The 22,088-nt window shown below is 33.3% G+C and overlaps 11 protein-coding genes across 11 annotated transcripts, besides 3 other annotated features; 5 read left to right on the top strand and 6 right to left on the bottom strand.

Annotated features, from left to right (window-relative positions):
- Window positions 1–1,462: part of a mobile genetic element that runs on past the window's edge.
- Window positions 1–2,373: part of a mobile genetic element that runs on past the window's edge.
- A 105-nt stretch (window positions 2,374–2,478) lies between these two features.
- Window positions 2,479–4,815: a mobile genetic element.
- On the top strand, window positions 2,855–3,329 carry TVAGG3_0964220 (MULE transposase domain-containing protein; the record flags this gene model as incomplete). The annotated part of the gene is made up of 1 exon (XM_001310473.2): window positions 2,855–3,329. A coding segment is annotated over one exon (475 nt), but the record flags the coding sequence as incomplete, so codon positions are not given.
- Window positions 4,816–6,029: 1,214 nt separating the features above from the next.
- On the bottom strand, window positions 6,030–7,227 carry TVAGG3_0964200 (transcription-initiator DNA-binding domain ibd family; the record flags this gene model as incomplete). The annotated part of the gene is made up of 1 exon (XM_001310474.1): window positions 6,288–7,208. One exon carries the CDS (start codon window positions 7,206–7,208, stop codon window positions 6,288–6,290), a length of 921 nt encoding a protein of 306 aa, XP_001310475.1.
- A 1,120-nt stretch (window positions 7,228–8,347) lies between these two features.
- Window positions 8,348–9,301, top strand: TVAGG3_0964190 (RNA-binding domain, RBD family-containing protein; the record flags this gene model as incomplete). Its single annotated transcript, XM_001310475.1, has 1 exon — window positions 8,376–8,927. One exon carries the CDS (start codon window positions 8,376–8,378, stop codon window positions 8,925–8,927), a length of 552 nt encoding a protein of 183 aa, XP_001310476.1.
- Window positions 9,302–9,365: 64 nt separating this feature from the next.
- Window positions 9,366–9,870, bottom strand: TVAGG3_0964180 (uncharacterized protein; the record flags this gene model as incomplete). Its single annotated transcript, XM_001310476.1, has 1 exon — window positions 9,414–9,854. One exon carries the CDS (start codon window positions 9,852–9,854, stop codon window positions 9,414–9,416), a length of 441 nt encoding a protein of 146 aa, XP_001310477.1.
- A 934-nt stretch (window positions 9,871–10,804) lies between these two features.
- Window positions 10,805–11,809, bottom strand: TVAGG3_0964170 (uncharacterized protein; the record flags this gene model as incomplete). The annotated part of the gene is made up of 1 exon (XM_001310477.2): window positions 10,869–11,807. The coding sequence occupies one exon, from the start codon at window positions 11,805–11,807 to the stop codon at window positions 10,869–10,871; it is 939 nt and encodes a 312-aa protein (XP_001310478.1).
- A 270-nt stretch (window positions 11,810–12,079) lies between these two features.
- Window positions 12,080–13,161, bottom strand: TVAGG3_0964160 (uncharacterized protein; the record flags this gene model as incomplete). Its single annotated transcript, XM_001310478.1, has 1 exon — window positions 12,342–13,151. One exon carries the CDS (start codon window positions 13,149–13,151, stop codon window positions 12,342–12,344), a length of 810 nt encoding a protein of 269 aa, XP_001310479.1.
- Window positions 13,162–13,230: 69 nt separating this feature from the next.
- TVAGG3_0964150 (uncharacterized protein) lies at window positions 13,231–13,914 on the top strand (the record flags this gene model as incomplete). Its single annotated transcript, XM_001310479.1, has 1 exon — window positions 13,231–13,914. One exon carries the CDS (start codon window positions 13,231–13,233, stop codon window positions 13,912–13,914), a length of 684 nt encoding a protein of 227 aa, XP_001310480.1.
- A 44-nt stretch (window positions 13,915–13,958) lies between these two features.
- Window positions 13,959–14,699, bottom strand: TVAGG3_0964140 (uncharacterized protein; the record flags this gene model as incomplete). Its single annotated transcript, XM_001310480.1, has 1 exon — window positions 13,959–14,699. The coding sequence occupies one exon, from the start codon at window positions 14,697–14,699 to the stop codon at window positions 13,959–13,961; it is 741 nt and encodes a 246-aa protein (XP_001310481.1).
- Window positions 14,700–15,063: 364 nt separating this feature from the next.
- TVAGG3_0964130 (tetratricopeptide repeat protein 21-like protein family) lies at window positions 15,064–19,081 on the top strand (the record flags this gene model as incomplete). The annotated part of the gene is made up of 1 exon (XM_001310481.2): window positions 15,136–19,002. One exon carries the CDS (start codon window positions 15,136–15,138, stop codon window positions 19,000–19,002), a length of 3,867 nt encoding a protein of 1,288 aa, XP_001310482.1.
- A 269-nt stretch (window positions 19,082–19,350) lies between these two features.
- Window positions 19,351–20,041, top strand: TVAGG3_0964120 (uncharacterized protein; the record flags this gene model as incomplete). The annotated part of the gene is made up of 1 exon (XM_001310482.1): window positions 19,356–19,919. One exon carries the CDS (start codon window positions 19,356–19,358, stop codon window positions 19,917–19,919), a length of 564 nt encoding a protein of 187 aa, XP_001310483.1.
- A 184-nt stretch (window positions 20,042–20,225) lies between these two features.
- TVAGG3_0964110 (cyclin-dependent kinase inhibitor 2C-related family) lies at window positions 20,226–22,001 on the bottom strand (the record flags this gene model as incomplete). The annotated part of the gene is made up of 1 exon (XM_001310483.1): window positions 20,238–22,001. The coding sequence occupies one exon, from the start codon at window positions 21,999–22,001 to the stop codon at window positions 20,238–20,240; it is 1,764 nt and encodes a 587-aa protein (XP_001310484.1).
- Window positions 22,002–22,088: the final 87 nt, after the last annotated feature.

Below are 22,088 nucleotides of genomic sequence, written 5' to 3'. Positions count from 1 at the left end.
CAGTACTGGTGCTTTAACTTGACTCATAAATGTCTTCGCTGTTTTATCCATTGTTCCTGATGTTGCTGAGATAACTATTGAGTCATAATATGGAGTATTAGTGAAGCGGTCTGTTATCATTATATGACGAATAACACCATATGTCTTACCTGAACCCATCTTACCGCAGTAGAAATAAACACCATTAGTACAAAATGGATAATCATCAGAAAATGGCATAATGAGTGCATTGTTTAGTTCTTTACTATTCTTACGTGCTCCATCATGAAGAATCTTATCTACTTGATTAATAACTTTCTCCATCTTTTAGTTACATATAAAATGTCTAAATATGATGGATTATACTATGAACATGTTATGAATGATGGCACGATAAGTGGTAATACAGTCTCATATAAATTACCGAGAGACTTCATTGAATATCCTGCGTCAAAAGCTCTTGAGATAAGAAAGATAAGTCTTGAGCATCCAGACTTTGAGTTTCTTGCTATTCCATTAGAAATGACAGATTCATCAAAATCAGTGAAAAAAAGGTTTGACATGAGATATTACATAAAACCCAACATGACTACACAGGAGTTGAATGAAGGTCTTATGGAAAAAATGACTGAGGCAAGTAGAGAATTTGTTGATTGTTACTATGATTCAAATGAAAATAAATTGAATGTATTAAGAAAAGGTACATCACCAATCATAACATTACCTTCATACAGTAGTATAGAAAAAAATGCCTTGAATTATAAATATGACATGTCCCTAGGAGATGTGTTGGATTTCATCACTGCGTTATTAGAAACCACTGAAACAGACACAACATCAAGAAAACCAGAGCTTGTTTGGGAAGATGACCATGGTAGAACATTCACGCAAAAAGTAATTCCATCGAAAGCAAAATTTTTAGACTTATGGGAAAAAAAATATATCTCGCGAATGCATGTATATTATAGTTTTACCATAGCAGATTTCACTGACGAAAATGATAAAGATAAAAAAACATATAAGTACTTTGATGAGCTTTTCATAACTATAGCGAATATCAGGTTTATCCTTGAGCGAAAGGGCAAACCAACATATAAATTTGTCGGTTATCAGATAAGAATAAATCCTCTCCTTGAGCCTTTAGTAACGTTGAGTAATATTGCTCATGATAACAAACAATTTATATGTAATGTGAATGAACAGCTTGTGCCACCAAAATTTTACGATATCACTGGTTATAAAGATGCACTCGTGTTTGAGTTTTATAAGCGCTTTTCATTCAAAAGAGTTGAAGAATCAACTGATGGTCAAAAAAAGGAATATTATGTAAAAGAACCATATGAAATTCCTAAAGACTCTAATATAATGGTTGAACTTATATTAGAGTCTGGTACTCAATCTCAACATAAATAGTTTACGTGACAGAATTTTTTTGACACGTAAAGTTTACATTTTAATGGAAGCGAACAACAAGCTCCTGCTAAGCTCTTGCCATCCAGAAGCCAGAGGTGACTGAAGAACAGTCCTCTGGCGACGAGGAAATATTGATGGGTGGCGAGAGTCCGAAGGCCGAGATCAAGATCCCAGATCTCGATCACAAGCAAACGGCAAAGAAAACGGGTCCACGAGCTACTCCTCGAGAGCTACGTTTAATCAAGACCAGCCACAAGTATTTGAAGCAGCTGGAGGAGTCAAACGTAGCTCTCGAGGAACTAAAGCTCAAGCTGGCTGAAAAAGTAGAGGAAGCGAAAGGTAAAGAGCTCTACATCAGCCAGCTTGAGTATAAAGTTGACTCTTATGCCAACGAGATCTGCGATCTTCGATCTCGTCTCAACCGTGTGGGACATGAGTCAGACAGCTGGCATGAAAGGTTCCTTAAGGCTGACACATCCTACCATGAATTAAAGCGCGCCATAAGGAACTTAGCCACTGGCTTCTGATCCCTCCTCTAAACCACGAATAAACACCTAATTTTACTACTATAACTCTTATTTTTACTCATATTACTCACATATATCCTCATATAACTTATAGTTCATTGTCACTCAGATCACGATCTTTGTGATCACGATCAACTTAGGAAAAGAGAAAAAGTATAAAAGTTAGTATAATTAATTGTTTAGTCTTAAGTAAGCTTATTGTTCATCAAGGAGTTGATGTAAGCGTTTCTTTGCCTCCGTGATCTGCTTCTTTTATAAGCTTACAGTTAAGCCAACAGCAGAGTCTATTAAATATACTGAGAAACCAGTGTTATGCTTCTTACGTCACGTTTGCCTCTCCATACAGATTAAACAGGTGGGACCACCTATCGTACTTCTCGACGATTATGATTTATCAGCCCCTGCTAGTGAATAAAGGTTAGTTTACATATGAACGTTTATTTTTACACATATATGCGTACATATGCGCGCCCGTATGGTGTCAGTTTTCTGTCACTTTTTTCATTGTGTCGGTGCCTGTAGCTGTAGGCTACAGGCGACGCACAATGTATACTGTACTTTTTCTGCTTTTTTTGATATTGAAATTTCATTTCATTTTTTTGATGCATATCGATGCACCATGCGAACTTAAAGAAAGGCTATCTTATATAGATGCTATGAAAGCTGTCATTGATAACGAATGCCATGCAGGTTGTCCATATCAATTAAAAAAAATCCAAATTTAGGGGGAACAAAATTAAAATTCAGGTGCAGTGCAGATAAATGTGAAGCATGTATCTCATTTCTAAAGGATGATGAAGAATATATCCTAACAGAATATAATGGAACACATAATCACAATCAAATCAAAGATGAGACAAAGAAATACCACACATTATCACAATGCTATCGTCGGGTACTTATTAATTTTATAAAACAGGGGGGGTGATCCGAAAATGGCTCAAATTGAATGCGACAAAAAACTTGATCTGGATGATCCACTTAACAGGCCATCTTTTTTGAATGCATCTTCAGATCAAATGAAAACAATTCAGGAAAAAGGAAATAAAAAGATCAAAGGTATTCAAAAGTACGATGATAATCAATTCAAGTCAACTCAATTATTTAAGGGTATCAAAGAACAAGAGTCACCAAAAGATTTAATTTATTTCGATGTCGATAATTACAACAAACCAAAGAAATTAATCTTTTATTATGCTTCTTTCAAATTTCTGGACATAATCAAAATTGTGAAAGAGCATTTTATTGATGCAACCCATTCATTACTTGAATTTAAAATGTTGTTTTACATGATATCAGCCAAATTTCCAAATACACATGCATTCCCAATTTTTCAATTTGTCGTTTATCCAAACACTTCAGAAAATATTGCATTCTGTCTCAAGGCATTTTTTAACTGGGCAAAAGTAAAACCAAAATATTTTATGTCAGATTGTGCACAAGAAATCGAAAATGCGATTATCAACTCTTTTCCAGAAGTTATCCTTCATTGGTGTGCAGTTCATGTAATGAGGGCGTTCAGAAAAAATTTGAAAGATTATGCATTTGAGAGTTCAGACAAATTGATATTAGATACAAAAATGAACTATCTTGCATACGGCAGAAATGGCAAGAAAGAATGGATTGAACCAACGTTCAAAAAAATTCTGGAAATAGCCGAAAAATTCCCAGAATTTTCAAAATACATACAAAATCAATGGATATCAAACCAAGAAAGATGGACAGCCGCTGAAAGAGATGAAAATTTAGCTCTCACAAATAACATTTCAGAATCGATTAACAAAAAATTAAATATTACTACTTTGGCGGAACAATTTTCATGAGATTTGATCGATTTGTGATGAAATTAATCGATTTTATCGTTCCTTCATTTTATTACAGAATTTCTCAAGATATAAGGCTCAGAGACAAAATTCCAAATCCGTTGCCATCTGAAAAAAAGCCAAAAAAGTCTACAATCAGACTGGATACAGAAAAATGTATAATGCTCACTGATAAAATTAAATCGTTAATAGTTAACTCATCAGCAAACTTAAATACGCTTCAATTGGGTTTAGATGACCTACTTGATAAAGTTGTCAAGGCAGCAAAGGTTCAAAAACGAATGACCCAGTATTTTTCGAAATTAAGTATCCCAATGGAAATCAAGCTTAGTATTCTCACGCAAATTACAGAATTTGAATGCAATACCCCTCAATTCATTGTTGAGAATGCCAAGTCTTTTCAAGATAAAATTATTACAGATTTCCACCTTCAAATTTATACAACATTATAAAAATTTATGAAAAAAACTTGATATAAAATAACATTTTTATTTTTACTAAGAAAAAAAGGTTTTTGATAATAAATTTATTTTATTTCGAAAAAGTAGCAATAATCGTAAAAGGGTATTGATAGGCTTGCTAAAGTAACTAATTTTAGCTGTCAAATACTTTTGTATTTTGAAGTAAATTAGTATAAATTTGTTTTTACTTTTATTTCGAAAAAGTAGCAATAATCGTAAAAGGGTATTGATAGGCTTGCTAAAGTAACTAATTTTAGCTGTCAAATACTTTTGTATTTTGAAGTAAATTAGTATAAATTTGTTTTTACTTTTATTTCGAAAAAGTAGCAATAATCGTAAAAGGGTATTGGTAGGCTTGCTAAAGTAACTAATTTTAGCTGTCAAATACTTTTGTATTTTGAAGTAAATTAGTATAAATTTAATATTATTTTAACTCCCTTTGAAAACCTCAATTTTCCATACAGAGGGAACGGGAATAGCATCCAATATTCCCTGAGAATGGTTGCGCATTCTCAGTTCCCTCTATATTTCGAACGAAGCTCTCATCGGTCTTTTTTTTTAATACTAAACGTTTTTTTCCCCTGTCACTTTTAGCTAAAATTTGGGTTTGCCCTTGAAAATTTTTGCTCAATAAAATTTGGAACCAAAGACCTTATTGCAATAAAAATCAAGATGTATATTCTAAGGGTTTCGTTTTGCTAAAATTGTCACTTTTATAGCATATTTGTTTTTGGATGTTTTGCGAAACCAAAAAAAAAAACTATGATATACAATGTGTGTGTAAAGAAAATACTTTATTTACTAGTTAAAAAATCATTTGGTATTGATCAAGTTATTTTTTCTGGATAAGATATTATATGGATAATTGGATAGAAAATACAATTATATAATCTTGTACCTGGTTTAATTAAGCTAATTGTCATCAGAAACTTGTAATTTTATGAATTTCAGATTTTCTTTTCATTACTGCTTTTCTTAATAGGTCAAGTTCTTATTTACGTTATAAAGTATGATATTTACAAATATCAAGTTATCATGTTTTTTGAGAAATTATAAGAAACAAACAAAAAAATGAAAAAGATAGGAATAGCAATGAATAGATGTGGGTATAGAAAATGTAAGAGATATGAATGCAAAGCAATCAGTATTTAGGATATTGACCATAGATTTCGAAAAAAAAATGCTGCATATTGAGCGAAAACTATGATTATATTATAAGACTGTCATTTAAAGCATAATGAAACTATTCCCTTTTCATTTTAATCGAATAAGATAGTAAAGATTTTGAATTAGCTAGAAACTGATGAGATGTTTTCACAAATCAGATTTTTAATCTCTATAATGCATAATTCACTCAATATCTCAATTTTGATATTGCGAGATATTTTTGCTATCGGTTTCGCAATTTTGACACAATAGCAAGAGGGTTCTATAAGCATTATTATCAACGTAGAATCTGAATATCATATCAGAAAATGTCGCAAATCTGACATTTACCCGACCAAATAGCAAAAATAATTGAATACTTTTCGCAAAAACTTGAAAAATCGATAAAAATATGAAATATAGATATTAAAGAGACTTTTTATATAATATTCATAAAGATTTTCCAAAAATATGATACCGCAAAATTAAAAAAGTGACGTCTTGAGTGGAGTCAAATGTCGAAATTGCTAGCTAAATGTTTTTTTAGCGAAATTGCGTATTGTACGTTTTTTTCGCAAAACGAAACCCTTATTTGACACCGGCTGTTAATGGGAATAGGATCTCATAACAATGCTTATTTATAAATTGAAAAATAATTTTATCTTTACTGACTAATTGTTTTCTCCAATTTACAATTTTACAATAGATATATAGCTATAATTCAGTTTTTCTTGCTACTAAAGTCATAACATAAACCAAATTTAGCCACAAAGATTAGAAAGAGCATAATTAAAGAAATATTGATCTTTAATCATATTAAGCTCCAATATTTGATGTATCGCAGGCTCAGATGCTAAGAACATTGTGCCGAGAAAAAGAAAAACTTTCTAAATTCATATTTAAATAACATTACAGAGGATAGTTAATTATGTAGCAAACTACTTAATATTGCTGATAGAGCTCTGCCTATGCATGAGCTGAGATCTATATTTCAATGGGCAATATGCTTCTTTGCCTGTACTAGTACCTTTAGGAGCAATTTCTGGATATGGTGGATTAGCAGGTGGTTGTGAACTTGCTGTTTCTGTTTTAACCTGAACAGGTGGTGGTGGTGGTGGTGGAGGCGGAGGAAATGGAAGCTGAATTGGCTGTGTAGAAACATTCTCTGCCTTAACTATAACGGGAGATTGGCTTCCTGAAATAGTATTGGGTGTAGATGTGGAATTCTGCGTAACAACATTTGGTGGAAATACGAGATTTAAATGTATGTTAGATGTTCTTGAATATCCTCGTATAACATTTGCTGATATGTTAGGTACTGATATCTGCATTTGTATTGGTTGAGCTGGATCTTTTGGGACAGTTACGTTCTGTGAATCAACGTAAGCAACGATTTGTTGATTTGTTGATGCACGAGAGCGTAAAGTCCATTGTCTCAGTTCAGGAAAGTTATCTTTGAGATAAGGTATTCGGTCAAATAAATATTTCCAAGATTCAGTATGTGATTGATTTGTAGTATATCCGAGTTTATGGAGGCTTCCATTGATCGATGATTTGCATTTTGAAATGAGAAGACGTAATTGACGAGTATTGATCGCAATCATATTATCCATCCAGCAAAGGCCGCAGACGAGAAACCTTCTCCAATCATTTTCGTCATGCCGCTCGGCAAACCGATGAATAGCATTCAAGACACTGTCAAATGCTTCCATTCTGTGCCCTCTATTTCGTTTACTGATACTTGCATCAAGCGCCAGTTTGAGGGTTTTATAGCTGTTTTTGTCTGTTTCTGATAAAAGATCCCAGAAATTGGGTATTTTATCAATATTCTGAGGAGTATCTGGCTCAAGAGACCCCATCAGTGTAATATTTAAATGGTCGGCCAATTTCGATGACGGTTGCCCTCAATAAACTAATCATTAGCATATACCATGAATTGGAATATATAAGGGTTTCGTTTTGCGAAAAAAACGTACAATACGCAATTTCGCTAAAAAAACATTTAGCTAGCAATTTCGACATTTGACTCCACTCAAGACGTCACTTTTTTAATTTTGCGGTATCATATTTTTGGAAAATCTTTATGAATATTATATAAAAAGTCTCTTTAATATCTATATTTCATATTTTTATCGATTTTTCAAGTTTTTGCGAAAAGTATTCAATTATTTTTGCTATTTGGTCGGGTAAATGTCAGATTTGCGACATTTTCTGATATGATATTCAGATTCTACGTTGATAATAATGCTTATAGAACCCTCTTGCTATTGTGTCAAAATTGCGAAACCGATAGCAAAAATATCTCGCAATATCAAAATTGAGATATTGAGTGAATTATGCATTATAGAGATTAAAAATCTGATTTGTGAAAACATCTCATCAGTTTCTAGCTAATTCAAAAATCTTTACTATCTTATTCGATTAAAATGAAAAGGGAATAGTTTCATTATGCTTTAAATGACAGTCTTATAATATAATCATAGTTTTCGCTCAATATGCAGCATTTTTTTTTCGAAATCTATGGTCAATATCCTAAATACTGATTGCTTTGCATTCATATCTCTTACATTTTCTATACCCACATCACTATTCATTGCTATTCCTATCTTTTTCATTTTTGTTTGTTTCTTATAATTTCTCAAAAAACATGATAACTTGATATTTGTAAATATCATACTTTATAACGTAAATAAGAACTTGACCTATTAAGAAAAGCAGTAATGAAAAGAAAATCTGAAATTCATAAAAATTACAAGTTTCTGATGACAATTAGCTTAATTAAACCAGGTACAAGATTATATAATTGTATTTTCTATCCAATTATCCATATAATATCTTATCCAGAAAAAATAACTTGATCAATACCAAATGATTTTTTAACTAGTAAATAAAGTATTTTCTTTACACACACATTGTATATCATAGTTTTTTTTTTGGTTTCGCAAAACATCCAAAAACAAATATGCTATAAAAGTGACAATTTTAGCAAAACGAAACCCTTATGTCAAATTTATTTCTTCATTTTGATGAGCAATGATGATCATTTAATTGTAATTCTACCAGCCAATGGATTAAATAATGAAATGGTTAGCGCATTGTTTAGTGAATTTTCAGAAATTCAAGCTTGTATCTTTGAAGATGACCAACTTGGAAATCGAATTTGCAAAGTTTATTATTCTTCAAGCCACGCTCCAGGTAAAGTAGTCAAAAAACGAAACGATATCGAAATTAATGGTACAAAACTTTCAGTAATGAAATATTGCGATTACCAAAATATGATTGCTACAAAATCTATTCAAAAAGAAGAAGAAAAGTTAGCTGAAGATACAGAGACTGAAAGTGATGAAGCTGATGTATCAGACAGTGATAATGTTGCAGACGCACCTAGAATACTTCAACAAATACAAAATTATACTAATAATGCTTCAACGATTGAACAGAAAGACGAACCTACAAACTTACCTAAGGAAGAAAGCAATTATTCGGACTCCGAATCTTATTCTGATGATAACCATAGAAGAAAACGCTCCCACAAACACCATCATCATCACCATAAACATAGACACCATCGCAGATAGATTACTTTCATATACCTTGAAATTTTAATTGGCTCTTTCAAGATTACTTATTTTAACTCAAACATCCACCACATAAGAATACTACGTTTCGAAATCCGAAACAAAATCTTATGAGTCTCTTTTTCAGAAAAATATTTTTCAAATCTTTTACTTGAACGAAAACAAATAATAACAATTCTTCTCACCCTATGTAGATACATATTTAGGTTTATAATATGGCTGACGGAATTCTAACTTTTCGACATTTTGTATTTCGATTATTTTTTTTCTTAATTACATGCTTTTGCTTGCAAGGATAAATAGTTCAAGCTCAATTAATATGCATTTTCGTGTTATTCATTTGTAAACCGTATAAATATTTTCTCCTTATAAAATTGACTAATTGTTTTTATCAGATTTTGAGATATTAAGTATATTTATCCATAAAAAAAGTCATGAATTTATCATAGTGCAAAAATAATAAAAAAATTAACTAAAATGAATGCGTTACTCCGCTTTTGTATCTTCTAAGACAACATAAGCTAAATATGGCTGAATCGCGTTCCAATTCTCTTCAAACCACTTAATAAGAACAGACTTTCTTCTTTTTGCATCACGATCTAGTTTAATTGAAGCGTTCTGAGCTAAAACATTAGCAATACTAAGGAGTTCGGGCTGCTTAATGTTTGCTCCAAACCTCTGTGTAATTTCATGCCAAACTGCGTTGTCTTTGGGATTAAAAGAACCTAATCTTTCAGCAATACGCTCCTTTTCTTTGGTGACACTATGCTGATCTGGCTGTACAAAGAGCTTGGAAGAATCTCCGAAGTTTTGTTGGAAATAATCACTTATAACTGCTAAACCCTGGCTATTAGGATCTGCTTTGAGTTCATCAATCTGGATTCCAGCGTTACTTGCAAGTTGCGTAATTTGAGGGATTTGTGTCATATGACCAGAAAATTGCCCGCCAAAAAAACTGCCTATCGTCACTTTTTGGCTGATTTATCGATATTCTCAAAACATATATATTTTACGTAGACACATTACAATAATATATATATTTTTTGACCTCGACAATTCAAAATGTCAAAATTTATAAAAGGAGATCCGATTTTGCTAAATAAATGGCTACAATGCAGCAGCATAGATTTAACAATTTTCCGAGATCGATTTTGTAATAAAATGTTTTTCGTAATCTGACAGCCTTGGTTGATTCAATATGATTAATTATCTACTGGAAGGGTTTAGCGTGTCCTAGATTGTTTGTTGAGCCCTACCTTTGGTCCGGCATTTTCATGACAAAACGCCTATTGTTTCTAATTCCTGATGATCCAAGTGCTAGCTCATTTAAGCAAAGCATAATATCATCATTGAGTTTCCTAAAGGATCCAAATATTATAGTAAATATTCCAATATGTGAAAATTTAGAATTAGTTTCTATTCCGAATTCAAAAGACTGCATAATTTTCATAAATCACAAATCTAGTTTAAAAGATATAGGAAAAGTTATAGATTCTTACTCTATAACTCATGCTATAGCTTTAATATCTCCAATTTCAGATTCAACATCTTTTAATAGTTCATCAGATCAATTAAACAGTAACAGTTCCCTTTCAAAGTTTGAATATGATGATAATTTATTTTTAATGCTTGATCAAAAAAGAATCCCTTCTCTTATTATTGAGATGAACAATCAGTATATTCAGCAGATAGTTGATTTTGTCTTATGCGAAGAATACGAATTTGCAGCTGATCAAAATTCAGAATCTGATTCTGATCATGAAGAGAAAGAGCAAGAAATTTATTCAAATATGCATGATGAGCTCCTAAAAATGCTTTCTGATTTGAAATAAAACAATAAAATTTAATGTATGATTGTAGAAAAACATTTAATTTATTAAACTTATAGCTTTTATATCAAATCATTTTTTTTTTCACCTAATTAGGTAAGGATTACTGAATTTACTCAAATGGATTAACACCTTCTGGAGCTGGTTGATAGTCTTCGTCTGGTAATACTAGATCTTCATGATGTTCTTCAATTGGCTCTTCGTGTGGTTCTTCTGGAATTTCTGGAGCCTGATGCTGCTCTGGGATGTTTAATGGTTCCTCATCAACTGGTGGAGCATCGAAAGCTTTGTTTGCTTCTTCAAATGTTTCCTGAGTTGGAACAATTGCTGGAGCTGGGGCAGCCTCGATATGGCTTTCGATTGCGCGCTCCATATTCTTTAAGTTTTCTGGATCGACAACCTTTGTATTCTTGATTTCGTCCAAAACATCTTGGGCTTTGGCAATTAAGTCGATTTCGTTCTGGCTTTCAACCTTAAGAGCATGGCCGAAGCGGTTCCAGCCAGAAATAAGTCTCCTGACTTTGAACGCGCTGTATTTGGTTCTTGTTGCAATAAGAGCTTCTAATGTTGAAATTGTATCTTTAAGTGTCTGAGCTTTGTTGCTTCTTTGCTTTTCAATTTCATTTTGGCATTTAACTTTGCGCTTTGCTTCATAGTCTGGTCTAGATTCCTCGGCTTTGTCGGTTTCAATAGCCTTTTCGAGAGCTGCGCATGCTGCTTTATACTTTTCCTTAGCAGCAACATGTTCGCTATTAGTACGGTAGAGAACGTTGTATCTCTCAATAATATCATTAAAATCTTCGGAGTTTCTGAGTTCTTCAGCAGCTAAACGCTCATGGCATTGACCGATCTCAGCCATAATCTCTGAAAAGCGTGTCATTTGTGGTGTAATAGCTGAGTTTTGTCCTGTCATCATCTGGAAAAGATTCTCGCCCATCGTTTTCCAAGTCTTAGCATATTCAGCATGATAGTCTGCAGCATATCTCAGATATTTCTGGATAGAGGTCATATCATGAAGAAGGACTGTTTTCCTGCTTTGGAAGATACTCATAAGTGACACTTTTATCAAATATCGGCATAATTCAATTTGACATCAGTTATGAGAATTTTAGTATCATATTCGTTTATGCATTCCCATGGTGTATCTGTTTTCATTAAATTTCGAAATCATTTTGCATATTGTTTTCATTCTCGATTATCTAAAAGCAAAGCTCAGGCAGTTTTACACACAAATCAAACTAATCATACTTATGTAAAATGATATTATGATAAGCACAACATCAAACTTCCGGGATTTTGTTATTTTTTTCGTAATCCTTCATCTCCTAAACAATTAACACTATTCAAAATGGAATACAAAGAATTACTAAATGAGTTTGCATCTCTCATTAGATATTTGCGTAACTTTAACCTAAATTGAATATCTCAAAAGTCAATACACAGATTTTGAGGCTATTAAATAGCTTAGATATAAATTACAACTATACTCTTTATTATATAACAAAAACAAACATATACTTACATAATAATTAAATTTTGAGCAATTCTAAGTGAGGCTATCCTCAACATTAGATTGAATATATAATCATTTTCGCAAATTTTCCATTCTCTCCTTGTGTGCGATTTTAACTAACTCTGTTTCTTGATCAAGGGCACGTATTGCTTCTTTTTCTGCTTGTATCTTCTTTTTAATTTCTTCAATTTTGTTCTTAACTTTTTCTGTAGCATCAATATAAGATTTTGTTTTTTGCTCTTCTTTTATTGCAGAAATCTTAGAGCGAAGAATTTCATTACGCTGCCTTTGCAAAGATATTTCTTTCTCCAATTGATTTATTTGTTTAGATTGCTCTGCAATTACAGAGCTTGAGTAGTTTGCGTTGATTCTCTCTAAATTTTCTTGGGCTTCTTTGTATTGAAGTTCAACTTCTTTCTTTTCTCTCTCTAATCGCATTGCTTCCATAAAAAGCATCTTAGCTTCTTCTTGAAGTTCTGTAATCTCGACAGCTTTGTCAGAAAACATTAGCTGTTGTGTTTCAGATCTTTTTTGAGCAATTTGTCGTGTTAAAGAATCAATTTGATTTTGTAATGTATTAGCAATTATAGCATTTCTAGATTTTCCTCGATTTCTTGGATTTATTGATCCATTAGAATTTGTTCTTTTAGCAAGATCTGCAAATCTTGTTATTTTAGCACGTAAAATATTACGCTCTTGAATGAGATTTTGCTTTTCACGTTTCAATTCCATAATTTCCTCGATTGAAATTTTCTCTTTTGCTTGTTTTATTAATTCAAATTGCTCTCTTTCAGCTCTTTGCTCTTTATCTGTTAATAACCTTGCGCTTGAGTGCGGTTGGCGGGTAGAAAATGGACGTATTAATTCGCCTCGTGCACTCATACAAATTTATAAACGTATATCATTCTCTGTCAAATTCAATAAAAATCACCTTGAATTGATTTTTTAAACGTACATTATTATGGATGTTTCTTTTGACCACCAAGCAAGTGTATATTTAGATACAGTTAATCGAAATAAAAGTGCCGCACCTTTAAGATCAATTAGTACCGAAGATCCATCAGTAACAACTGTATTTGATCCAATTGTTAATAGGATAAATTCTATTGAAGAACGCTTAAATGCATCAGATTCTATCTTCAGACTTGCAGCTCAGTCAAACACAATCAAAGATAAAGAAAGAAGAGAGCAAATTAGAAATTTATCTCAATACGCAAATCAATTAAATCAAAGAATAGACAACATTGAAAACCAACTTAAAGGTATTCAAGATATGGTTATAAAAACAGTTGATGAAGAATATTCTAAGAATGATCAGACAGCAGCTATTAAAGCTCTCATTGAGGAATCAAAAGCGAAATTTACAGATAGGTTTTCTAAACTAGAAGCTTTAATCTTAGAAAGTAACAAGAAAAATACAAAAGCTATTAAAAAGCTTAAAAATCAGTTGCAGATCATCCAAAGTACACCACAGGATGATCCACAAGTTGAAGAAATACAAGCTCAGATTGCTGAGATGAAGAGATATCAAGATAATGTAATGCAGTTAATGAGAACCGCAATGCAACAAAGTGAGCATGACTACGGTCAGGTTGCAAGTGAACTAAACGGTGTTTGGTCGCAAATTGCAACAAAAAGAGTCTAATTAAGAATTGTAAGTAAATATTGTTATTTTGTCATTTTTCTTTTTTAACTATCATCAAATTCTAAGTTATGGAGTATTCCGCTCTTGTCTGTAAAGAAAAGTAGGAAAATCATCACAATTGTAAAAATTATGAAAATTAGCTTATTATTACAAGGATTGAAATCTAAAAAGCCTTCAAATTTCTTCTCTATTTCTATTTCACGCATTTTTTCTTGAGTAGGAGTTTCTCCGTAAATCGGAACACCAGATGCTTCAATTTTTTCAGAAAGAAATGTTTTAAAGTTTTCGGTATACGTACTGATAGATTCAGGCATTGATTGTAGAAATGTTCTGCATACTTCTCTAAGAAATTCTCTTTGTTTCTCTTCAAATCTCATTGGCTGAATGATAGAGGCAATAAACAGAGCAGCCGAATTACTTTCACAACAATGATTTTGTATTATTGCAGCTGATTCTTTCATATTTCGCGTAGGTGGTGATTTAATAAAAATTTCAACAATAACTCTTCGTTCTAATGACGAAAATTCAAATTTTCTTTGGATAAGTTTCTTCATTAAGATGATGGCGATATGCTTTGTTGGAATATTTTGATAAATTTTTGAAAAACAAATAACTACAACATCAGAGTATGATTGCATTACTTCAAAGTCTTCATTTATCAATGCTTCAATCGTGGATGCACATGTTTTTGGATTATTTAGTTGCTTTGCAATTGTTGGAATGAAAATTTGGCTTGCCATTTTATTAAGTGTGTCATTTGGATTTACAATGCATCTAGAAAGCATGTTGTTTCTATAATGATCGTTCAATTGCAGTGTAAGTACTTTAAAACTCATGATTAAAATTCCGAAAAGTGACGAATGAATCCAGATTCGTTCTTTTTGGAATAACAACCCATCTTCACAATAACTCCATTCATTGTAAATTGAGACTGCGATCCCCCTTTACAATCATTTGAATATCGAGTGATTTTGATAATACGAATACCGAGTCTCAATACTTTGGAAATCACATTTACATGATCTAAGGAATCCAAATCCATGATATTGTTACTGATATTGGATTCAATTTTGAATTCCTATTGGAAAAAAATACTCATGATTATAAAACAATAATGATAAATCAAATCAATTCTTATATCTCTATACAAGGAACTTGAACTTTTTTATTTGTTGAATTTTTTTTTGCACGTTTGATGTTTGAGATCGGTTATTAAATTTTATGGTAAAGCTCTTATTTGAACGTGTTTATTATTACTGGCGCCATGCCATGTACGGGCATGTTCACATACTTTGTGCCTCATTCATTAAGAACCAAGGATCTGATCCACAGTTCTTGATTTGGGATGCACTTGCATCTGGAGCTGAAGGCAAAACTAGCGCTGGTTTGGCAACTCTCGACAAGCTCAAGTCAATGCTACAAGCACAGCTCGCAATAGCATACGCAAAACTATGGATCCACAAGCAAGCAAAAATGCAAGATTTTGCTTCAATTAGTGAAATTGAATCAACCTTAGACGGATTAAAGAATTCAGCATCAGCATCATCGATCATTCAAGCAGCTCAAATTTGTTGGTTAACACGAGATTATGAAACAGCTTTCAATCTTGTACAGCCGCTGACTTCTACTCAACCAGCGAACAAGGACGCATCAGCTCTTGTTGGCTGGATTAAACTTACAGAAGGTGACCGAAATAGCGGCCGCTGGTTCGATCTTGCAAATTCCGACGCTTCTGTTACTGCTAGGAACATCGATCCATTCGTTATCTACGGCAAAGCATTATACTTCGCAAATGTTAACAAATGGCAAGAGTCATTAGCTTCTCTTGTTCAATTATCCGGAATTAGTGATTTCCCAGAAGCGAACTTAGAAAGGGCTCGTGTATATCTGTCATCGAGAAGCTGGGAACTTGCATTAGAAGCTGCTCAAGAAGGCGCAGGACATTACGTCAGCGACGCAGAGATTCATTTTCTGACTGTCCTTTACGAATTAGGCATTACAGGAAATCTTGAAAGTGCCAGGAATTCAACAAAGAGTTTGTGCGAAGTTATTGCTAAATACGAAGCCGAAAATGCAGAATATATCGCTCATGTTACACAAGTCATTCTTGGCTTATCCTGGTCTGATAGACAAATCGTCGATTCATTGCTTAGCTTATTCCCACGCGTTGTAGCCTCCAATCAAGAGAATCCGAATATACAAAACGTATATGGCCGTCTTTTGATTGCTGTTGGCCGCGCTAAGGAGGCTGTTGAAGTTCTCCAGCAAGCAGTCGTCCTCGATAGCGAAAATGACAACGCTTTCTCCGGACTTGTCAACGCATATATTCTTATGAACAACATGGCCGATGCCCAGAGCCAATTGGACTTCCTAGAAGCCATGAACGGCACGAACGGTCCTGGCCTTGCACTTCACACTCTCAAGCAAAAGATCGCTAGATTGAACAGATTACCGCAAGATGTTGATTCTCTTCTCGGCGCAATGAAGAGCCACGTCGAAACAGTCTACAAGAAACTCAATACCTCAGTACAATCGGAAGGAACTCAATACAAAATACAAGTCGACAGATTTACAGATATGATCATTATTTTGAAACTTCCTGATTTCGAGGATGCAATGACAGAAGCCATGGAGCATTGTTCAACACTGGATAAGACAGTTCCTGATCCAAGAAACGGTCCAGTTTGCGATCTTATTGAAATGATGCTTGATTTCGTTCCAGGAGCTGTTCCTTTCTCATACTACCTTGCTATTCTTGGTTATGGTGAAGGCCGCTACGTACAGGCCACAAAAGCCATCCAATTTGTGTTGAATTCTCATTGGGGATACAATGCATCGCATTGCCACTTGTTACTTGCACAAATCAGATTGCAGATGAAGCAGTTTGATGAAGCCGAAGCTGCTCTCAACAGAGCTGTCTCTTTTGACTTCGGAATCAGATCATCCCTCAGATACAACATGATTATGGCCCAATTATGCGATTCCCATGGCCAATACGATAAAGCCGTAGAGACAGCAACAAACATTACTAAAACAGGAGAATACATCGCAGCCAAATCTCCTGAAAAATTAAATGTCATTTTGTTTATCGCTCACGTCCACAAGAGAGCCGGAAACTTCAATGCAGCATTAAGCACTGTTGACGATGCACTCACAAATTTCACAGAACCAGACCAAGTCGGCCAAATTAAATTATTCAAAGCGTCACTTTTGGCAAAAAGTGACTATGTTCCTGACGGTCTTGCCATTTTAGATTCCTTTGATCAGAAGTCTGAATTATTCTCCGCAGCATGTAAATCAGCCGCCAAGATCTATCTGAACATACTTAAAGACAAAGCCGCCTACATCAAATGTTTCAAACAACTCGCAGAAGTTGTTCCGAACAAAACAAACTTTTTGTTACTTGGCGATGCATTGATAAACGTTAAGAGATTTAACGAAGCCGTTGAATGCTTCAAGAAGGCTTTGCAGGATGATCCACGCGATGGACAAGTTGCTCTTCATCTTGCACGTGCATACATGATTGTTCACGCGTTTGATGATGCTCTTGAAGCTTACGACCACGCGATCAAAGTTTCCAATGACAACAAAGTTCTTCTGGAATATTGCAGAACAATGTACAAACTCAGAAGATACCCAGAAGCACAAGAAATCGTTGGAGAAACAATGGATAACATCGATCCTGATTCCGCTGACTGGGAATCTGTTTTCATTTATGCTCAATTCGCTGAATTAATGTCTTTGATTGAATTGGCTGATGGATCTGATGAAAACTCCAGTGAATATCTATCAGACGCATTGAAATGCTATGATAGATTGACTGCTCCAAACAGAAATGATATCCCTGGCGATAAAATGTTGGAAGTAAAAACAAAAGCATCGACATTATATCAAAAGAATGCAGATGCTTTGTTACAACAAGATAACCGTGAAGAAGCAATCAAATGCTTAAAGAAAGCAGCAGAATTAGATGATTCTTCATCAAAGGCATCATTGCAACTCGCGAAATTATTAGTTGAAGATGATAAAACTCAAGAAGCTGTTGAAATTTGTCAACAAATATTGAGAACTAATCCGAAATGCGAGGAAGCAACAGTTATTCTTGCCGACATCAACTCTAATGAGTCAATACAAGAGTTGCAACAGACATTTAACGAGAATCCAACATTCTTTAGAACACTTGTCAGATTAATAGAATTATGTGCAAGAGCCGGCCAATTATCATCGATCCCTGAGTATTTAGAGAAATGCGATAAATCATTGGGTGGCTACACTTTCTGTTTAGGATTGTACGAGTATTACATGGGCAATCCACAGAAGGCCATCGAGCATTTCTATTCATGCAGGAATGATCCTGATTGGGGAGATGTTGCCCACATTTACATCTTCCACATCAAAGCAAATCCATCTCAGAAATTTGTTTGGTGCGAAGAAAAACCATTGGCAATGCAGAAAGACATTGACGGTGCAGAGAATACACTCAGGAAATTCAGAAATGCAGGACACGACACACAGATGATGGAAGCAACACTTTTGTTATCAAAGAACACACAAGAAACTGTTCAACAAGCTTTGGAAATTTATCAAAGCATGAAAAGTGACGCTCCTGATGTATTGATTGGAATGTGTCGATGCTTCATCAGATTAGGTCAACAACAACAAGCAACGAGATACTTGAATTCATTAATTCATGATAAACCAATTGCTTCCGAAATAACAAGCTATGTTGAAGCGTTTTTGATGATGACTTATATCTCTATCAAAGACAACATTTTGGATGATGCTGAAGAATACGTTAACAAGGCAGTTAACCTTGATAAGAGTTGCAGAAAGGCTTGGGAAATGATGGCACAGATCTACGAAAAGAAGAAACTCCACGAAGAAGCTGCAGCAGCGTTAAGTACTGCTTGGGAACTTACTTCTAAAACTGATTGTTACATCGGTTACAAACTTGCTTATAACTATATGAAGGCACAACAACCTGTGGAAGCAATTAAAGTAGCAAGAGTTGTTTTGAAAATTCACCAGAATTACCCGAAGATCAAAGAACAGATTCTTATCCCTTGCTGCGCACAGATTAGACCATAAATTTATATATTCTATTTTTATTTTTGTATTATTATCACTTTTATATTTATTAAATAAAATCGATTTATTTGTTTTAAGAATTTATTAATCTATTTGCAAACAAAAAGAATTATTCAAGAAAAAAATTCATTTAATTTGAAGATTATGATATTTATCTACTTTTATGCCTTGAGTTTTATGTTCATTTGCTTAGTTTCGAAAGTCTTCATCCAAAATTTCATCCGTTGGAAAATTCCAATTCGAAATAACGTATTTTTTCAATAAAATGAATTTGATGAATAAAATCAGCCTTATAATGTATGGTTATTAGAATTCGAATAAATTTGTGCTCAAAATTTTCCAGTTTTTCGTAAATGCACAAGACAACGTCTCCTCAGATAGGAGATGCTCCTTGTCATCGCGATAGACGTGAAAGGTATCTTAGAAAATATAAGAATTGGGGACCGAAACCAGTTGAAAGGTCCTTGGTAAAAACAGGAATTCAAGAATTAGAGCCATATGTAGAAAAACCTCGCAAAAGCGCACCGCATTACTTATCTGAAAATCATCCAGTTACTAGATCTGTAAAAATAGAACCAGAAAATACAAGTAATTTAACAATTATTAGATTGGGTGAACCGAATGTAGTCATGATAGATAGACAGTGTAGAACTCCAACAATCCCATCAAGATTAAAGATAAAAACTTCAATGACACCTAAATCACATACCTCAACTCGTGAATACGATCATTCTAAATCTTTATCATGGAAATATTATGGAGAAGTCGATAACCAAATGGGTTGCTTAACTGAACACATAAGAGTTCGACAAACTCCAAGATTATACGCTCATACTGCTTTGTTTTCTTCTCGAAATCCTAGTTCGTTGTTAACAACCCCAACAAATAGCTCTTCCCGTTTCCAAACTACATATTAAGTTATTTAACAAAATCATCATAGATTTTGTCCTGAATTGTTTTCCGTTTTACGATATATAATCATTATTTACAAATGGTTTTAATCATGCTTGTTTTTATTAATTAAAATATTGTTTATTAAATATATCATTTATGATGAAATTTCGTTACTTGATAATAGCATTAATCAAGAAATAATCATACATATAATCTGTGATTACTCTGAATCAGTAGTTTCATAACAAATCAAAAAATAATTTTTAACCAAGAATTATGATTAACTTTAGATGATTTATAAAGTATACTCTAAGTTAACAGGTTGCTTTGTTTTCTATTTTTTATGTTTTTATGTTTGATGGCTTCAAAACTTTTTTCACCTCATTAAAAGTGGCAATTTCATAAGGTATTTTATTTTCATTATCTTTTGCATTAATATCTGCACCATGCGAAACAAGAAATTCGACAATCCAAGTAATTGAGGATTCTGCAATGTAATGAAGAATTGTTTTTCCGTTTTCATCTTTTGCATTGATATCAGCACCACTCAAAATTAATTTCTCTATTGCATCACAAAAACAATTTTCTGCTGCCATATGAAGAGGAGTTTTCCCTCTAATATCCTTCGCATTAATATCTGCGCCATGGGAAATAAGAAATTCCATAATATCTATTCGATCTTGGTTTTGAGAAGCAATATGGAGGGCAGTTTTATCACTGTTATCATTGGCATTAATATCTGCTCCATGAGAAGTAAGAAGTTTAACTTTATTATCTAATTCTACCGAATAATGCAGCGGCGTTTTCCCACTATTTTCTTTAATATTAAGATCCGCACCGCGAGAAACAAGAAGTTTTGCAATTTCATTGCAATGATTTATGATCGCGATATGAAGAGGGGTTCTACCATTAATATCTTTTGAATTGATATCTGATCCATTAGAAATGAGTAGCTCACACATATTATTCTTATAATTATTTTCACATGAAAAATGAAGTGGAGTATTATTTTCGTTATCCTTTGCATTGACATCTGCACTATGTGCAATCAGGAATTTTGAATTGGTTGCGTTACCATATAGTGCAGCATAGTGAAGAGCTGTTTTTCCAGAAATATCTTTTATATTTACATCTGCACCATTGACAACTAGATATTCGAGTACTTCGCTTCTATAGAAATAAGATGCAATATGAAGTGGAGTTTTCTCGTCTCTATCTTTCATATTAATGTCTGCACCATTTTTTAAAAGAAGTTCAATTGTTCGGTTTCCGTCGGCGCATTTTACTGCATAATGAAGTGGAGATTGTCCATATTTATCTTTTAAATTAACATCTAGTCCATGTGAAATTAAAAGTTCTGTTAAGTCATAGCATTCCTTATGCATTGAGGAGATATGTAGAGCAGTTTTATTATCAGAATCCTTGGAATTAATGTCTATACCATGAGAAATAAGGAGTTCTAGAATTTCTTTATCGATAGCTTTTTTAACTGCAATATGGAGAGCTGGGTTTCCATTTTCATCTTGTACATTAACTTGAGCTCGATGAGATAATAGTAATTCTATAATTTCTTTAGAACTATTATTCTCCAGCGCAATAAGGAGGGCTGTTCTTCCATGTTTATCTTTAAAATTAACATTTATGCCATGCGAGATAAAACACTTTATTTCTGGTTCATATCTATGTTCAACTGCAAGATGAAAAGCTGTCTTTCCCGATTTGTTTGTTAAATTGGTTTTTGCACCATGAGATATAAGCAATTCTACAATTTCTTCACCTTTCCCTATTGCATAATGAAGAGCAGTATTTTCATCCACATCTTTGATATCCAAATTTGCTCCATGTGTAATAAGAAATTTTGATATTTCGCTTCGATTATTTTGTATGGCAACATGCAGGGCTGTACTCCCATCAATATATTTTGTATTTACAAATGCTCCATGTGCTAATAGATCCTCTAATATAATTTTGTTATTATTTTCTACTGCAATACAGAGAGGAGTTTCCAGTTCTGAATTTTGTGCATTAACATTTGCACCATGAGAAAGAAGTAATTCAACTGTTTCTTTACAATTATTTTGTACAGCTAAATGAAGTGCTGTCATTCCATCTCTATATGTGTTATTTATAAAGTTTTGATAGTCTTTCGATTGATTGAATATCAACTCGCATATTTCCGTATTATTATATGC

Source organism: Trichomonas vaginalis, chromosome I, assembly GCF_026262505.1.
Source record: "Trichomonas vaginalis G3 chromosome I, whole genome shotgun sequence".
Classification (NCBI taxonomy): Eukaryota; Parabasalia; order Trichomonadida; family Trichomonadidae; genus Trichomonas; species Trichomonas vaginalis.
The sequence above is the reverse complement of the archived record's forward strand: the minus strand, read 5'-3'. Positions and strand labels throughout refer to the sequence as shown.